At 47.2% G+C, this 5,197-nt stretch overlaps 1 protein-coding gene across 1 annotated transcript in view; it reads right to left on the reverse strand.

The window, feature by feature from the left end:
• Nucleotides 1-2,026: 2,026 nt before the first annotated feature.
• RAB5C (RAB5C, member RAS oncogene family) overlaps nucleotides 2,027-5,197 on the reverse strand; it is a 36,423-nt gene continuing 33,252 nt past the window's right edge. Inside the window, exons 4-6 of the mRNA XM_056549170.1 lie at nucleotides 3,636-3,758; nucleotides 3,464-3,557; nucleotides 2,027-2,236 (exon numbers count right to left, since the gene is read on the reverse strand). Coding sequence (XP_056405145.1) covers nucleotides 2,121-2,236; nucleotides 3,464-3,557; nucleotides 3,636-3,758 — 333 coding nt within the window. The 3' untranslated portion in view covers nucleotides 2,027-2,120. The remainder of the gene's footprint in view (nucleotides 2,237-3,463; nucleotides 3,558-3,635; nucleotides 3,759-5,197) is intronic.

The raw sequence follows: 5,197 nt of genomic DNA on the forward strand, positions 1-5,197 counted from the left end.
TCTCCAAGAGAGAGTGATAGTTAAAGGGGTTCTCCGGGTAACTTAAAAAATGTATCACCTATACACAGCGCCACACCTATCCGCTGGTTGTGTGAGGTATTGCGGCTCAGTTTAATAGAAGTGAATAGAACCAAGTTGTAATACCACACACATCCTGAGTAAAAATGGTGGCGCTGTATTTGGAAGAAATTAGCTCTGCTTTTCTGTTCTTTGATAACCCTGCTTGACATGTAAGTAGGGACCCACACTGGTGCATAGGTCAAATGGACCGGCTTTACAGGACAGCAGACATGACCATAGTGTGAACATAGCCTTACTTCTTGGTTTACTAACACATGGGAATAAGTTTAGGGCAATGGTGTCCAAACTGGGGCCCCTCCAGCTGTTGAAAAACTACAACTCTAGGCATGCCCAGAAAGCCAACGAATGATGAGATGAGAGGGAAGCCTTGATTTACCTTTCAAGGACAGTGTGGATACTCTGGAGGAAGCAAACAGGCCTTTGGCTGTCCAGGCATGCTTTGAGTTGTAGTTTAGCAACAGCTGAAGGCCCACAGTTTGGACACCACTAGTCTAGGGGGTTATCAGTACTTCTGACAAGAGAGTAAATACAAGTGAACTGTATTACAAAAAGACTAGAAGGGGCTGCTGAAGTAACGCGCTCCCCCCTGTTATGACATTCCAGTAGGAGGCGCCCCACTTTTTTTTCCTTCACAAAGGCCTTTGGATTCACATAATTTAAAGGCATCCTGTATTAAAGGGGTACTCCACCCCTAGACATCTTCTCCCCTATCCAAAGGATACGGGATAAGATGTCTGATCGCCTGGGTCCCGCCGCTGGGGACCCCCGCAATATAGCATGCGGCACCCACCTGTTTCTGGTCTGGAAGCGCTGGAGGGTCTGGGTCCCGACCACCGGAACGGAAGTCTGTGACGTCACGACTCCGCCCCCGTGTGACGTCATGCCCCGTCCCCTCAATGCAAGTCTATGGGAGGGGGCGTGACGGACGTCACGCCCCCTCCCATAGACTTGCATTGAGGGGACGGGGCGTGACGTCACACGGGGGCGGAGTCGTGACGTCACGGCCGGCCGCGAAATTATGACGCCACGGCCGGCCGTCACGCCCCCTCCCGTAGATTTGCATTGAGGAGACGGGGCGTGACGTCCCGCGGGGGCGGAGTCGTGACGTCACAGACTTCTGTTCCGGTGGTCAGGACCCAGACCATCCAGCGCTTCCTCCAGAAACAGGTGGGTGCCGCATGCTATATTGTGGGGATCCCCAGCGGCGGGACCCCTGCAATCCTTGGGATAGAGGATACGATGTCTAGGGGTGGACTACCCCTTTAAGGAGATTAGACATGTAAAAAAAAATGAAAAAAAAAATGAAAAAAAAAAAAAAAATTCATTATAGATATATATATATATAAATTCATCTACACTCCATACATAATGCACGTCAATGTACACAGCGTTCTTGTCCTTTCAATATACGGTTTAAGAATGATTTCATGAACAAGGAGCGCATCAGGATTTCATTAGAAGCGTCACGCATGTCCCGCGTGTGAACTAAAGCGAAACCGCACCCCCCCCCCCCCTTCCCTTCACTCAGCCGCCACCGAGCCCACAAAAAGAAAAAAAAAAAAAAAGGGAGAAATGGAGGGAAATCGGAGGAGGTTGAATCGGATCATAGTTCATATTTATATATTTATAATATATATTAAAAGTGACTTAAGACTTAAAAATTTAATTAGTATTTATACAAGGAAAAAAGAAAAAAGTGCAGGTGGAATGAGATATCCATCTGGACGCCGATCAATCAAGAAGCTGGAGTGGTGGTAATGATGATAAAAAGTCACAGCGCCCCCCGGTGTTAGCCCCTCCAGAATCACGGTGGATGCTCTGATTCTGCAGGGGGCTAAGTATTCATTAGGCTCAAAGTGGATTTCCAGTCTCATCTCTTTGTTGGTAAATTATTTTTTTCTCTTTAAATTTGATGTTTTTGTTGTTTTTGTTGTTTTTTTTGTAATTGTAATTTTCTATGTTTTGGTTCCTCTCTGTTCACCACCAGGTGATGAACCATGGAGGAAGGACACGGTGGTGGAAATGGATGCGCACGTAACTCAGTTGCTGCAGCACTGGCTCCTAGCGGGGGGGCTACTTTCTTGGAGGTCCACCCCTCTGTTTCTTCCGGGGGCGCCTTGTGCACTTTGTGGCTCGTTCTTCGGCAGTTTCTTGGCTAAAAGGTTAAAAAGAGCGAAATTATTAGTTTATTGTTCCTTTAATTGCGCAATACGTATTACAATTTAAAGGGGTACTACGATGGAAATTTTTTTTTTTTTTTTTTTAAATGAACAGGTGCCAGAAAGGTAAACAGATTTGTAAATTGCTTCTATAAAAAAAAAAAAAAAATCTTTATCCTTTCAGTACTTATTAGCAGCTGTATGCTACAGAGGAAATTCTATTCTGTTTGAATTTCTTTTTTGTCTTGTCCCCAATGCTCTCTGCTGACACTTCTGTCCGTGTCAGGAACTGTCCAGATCAGCATAAGTTTGCTATGGGGATTTTCTCTTGCTCTGGACAGTTCCTGACACGGACAGAGGTGTCAGCAGAGAGCACTGTGGACAAGACAAAAGAAATGAAAAAAGAAAAAGAATTTCCTCTGTAGCATACAGCTGCTAATAAGCACTGGAAGGGTCAAGATTTTTTTTAATAGAAGTTATTTACAAACCTGTTTAAATTTCTGGCACCAGTTCATTTAAAAAAAGAAAAAAATTAATAAATGTTTCCACCGGAGTACCCCACCAAAAAAGGCTACTTATCCCCTATCCAAAGGTCTCCAGTGGCGGGACCCCCGAGATCTCCGGGCCGGCAGCGTCCGGAACATGGAAGCTTGGAGCTTTCGTGTTTCATGCCACACCCCTCCATTCATGTCTATGGGAGAGGGCGTGATGGCTGTAGTCACCAGTCATCTGGCACGGAGTGGCGTTCGCTTCGTGCACGGATGACTGGGGTGCTGCGCCGAAGATTGCGGGGGTCCCCCGCGATCAGACATCTTATCCTCTATCCTTTGGATACAGGATAAGATGTTTTCCGCGGAATACTCCTTTAAGTCTCCATTAGGGTTCCTATTTATACCAATCTTTAGATTGCTATTACTGTTTACTGCTATGCAATGGCATAGCACTGATCAGTACAAAGGATATCTACGTGTATAGCCTGCCTGAAGATCCCCCTGTGAGTGGCACAGAGGAGGGTAAGAGACGTCCGGCCACCATCTTGACTTCATGATCACTCTGTGGGTGGTCTGACGAGAATCCACGAAGACCTGCAACTGCTCTAGATGCTGTGATCATCACGGATCACTGCAGCTAAAGGGTTAATGGTGGAAAATCAGCGCAATTGCTGATGTCTGCCATTAGCAGGAAGGTCCGGTTGGTATGTAAGTGGCACCTGTTGTATTTACCTATGGCCATAAAGATTTCATTGACATTCATGGCGGTTTTAGCGGACGTCTCCATGAAGAGCAGGCTGTTGTCCTCGGCATACGCTTGCGCTTCCTGCAGTTAGAATGGTAATAAAATTAATAAAAGCCTCTACGACTGACCAGTAACCAATATTAGACGTAAAAGGCTCACCTGGAATTCTACGGCTCTTTTACTGGAAAGGTCGGCCTTATTTCCAGACAAGGCGATTACGATATTTGGGCTCGCCTGTCTCTGTAGTTCCTTCACCCAATTCTTTGCTCTAGTGAATGTTTCCTGAGGACAAATACAATTTGCTTTAACTCTGTCAGAGATTATACAGTGATCACTCAACATACAGTAGTTTCAACATACAATGGTCTTGTCTGAACCATTGTAACTAGGTATCGACCAATATAACGATTTTTTACGGCCGATACCGATAATCTGTGACCTTTCAGGCCGATAGCCGATAACTTATACCGATATTCCGGTATAAGTTATCGGCTATTTCCCGCGGCCCCGCAGAAGCCGCTGCAGAGCAATGATTTAAAGCGGGCCCTTTAAATCAATGAACTGCAGCGGCTTTTGCGGGGCCAGAGACCGCCGCCACCCGCTTCTCTCCCCCTGCCTGTCCGGGGGTCCTCCATAGTCCAACCACCACCGCCGCTGCCCCGTTGCCTCCCCCATCCCCGGTTTTATAATTACCTGTTCCCGGGGTCCGCGCTACTTCTGGCTCTGGCGGCGTCCTGAGCTGTCACTGTGCGCACCGACGGTGACGTCACTCGTCATTGCGCTGCGCAGTGCAGCGCGCAGGACGCCGCAGGAGCCAGAAGTAGCGCGGACAGGTAATTATAAAACCGGGGATGGGGGAGGCAACGGGGCAGCGGCGGTCTCTGGCCATGGCGGGGCGTTATCGGCAAGGTAATTGCCGATACCGATAATGTCCAAAATCGTGAATATCGGACGATAATATCGGCCAAACCGATAATGTCCAAAATAGTGAATATCGGCCAAATCGATAATCGGTCGATCTCTAATTGTAACTATAAACCAGACACAACATACAATGTACGGACAGTCCAGATCTGTGAAACGTGTCAATGGCTGGAAGATCCGACCAATCAGAATGGACATTTACTGGTAAAACACGTGTATTAGGCTGGAATCACATCACGTTTTGACAGAATTTAATAAGGGGCGCAGTGAGCACTTACACCCCACTGGATCTTTGGAACAGTGGGCTGTGCAAATGAAAAATTACATTGTACAAACAAACAGTCAGACACCTGTGGGGTGTAAATGCTCACTGTACCACTTATTAAAGGGGGGAGAGGCAAACCTCCAGCTGTTGCAAAACTACAACTCCCACCGTGCACTGACAGACCATGCATGTCGGGAGTTGTAATTAGGCAACAGCTGGTTGGGAAACACTAAGTTAGGTAACAGACTACCGCAATGTTTCCGCACAAGTGTACCTTCAGCTGTGGCAAAACTACAACTCCCAGCATGCATGGTCTTGTCAGTGCATGCTGGGAGTTGTGGTTTTGCAACAGCTGGAGGCACACGGGTTGGGAAACCCTGCGTTAGGAAACAGACAGTGTTTCCCAGTGTGTCTCCAGTTGTTGCAAAACTACAACTCCCAGCATGCCCAGACAGCCTTTGTAGTTGTGAAAATACAAGGCAGCAGAAAAGAGCACTTACCAGACCTTCACTGCTGCCTCTGTTTCCGCCGC

The sequence above is a fragment of the Hyla sarda genome, chromosome 12 (assembly GCF_029499605.1).
Source record: "Hyla sarda isolate aHylSar1 chromosome 12, aHylSar1.hap1, whole genome shotgun sequence".
Taxonomy (NCBI): domain Eukaryota; kingdom Metazoa; phylum Chordata; class Amphibia; order Anura; family Hylidae; genus Hyla; species Hyla sarda.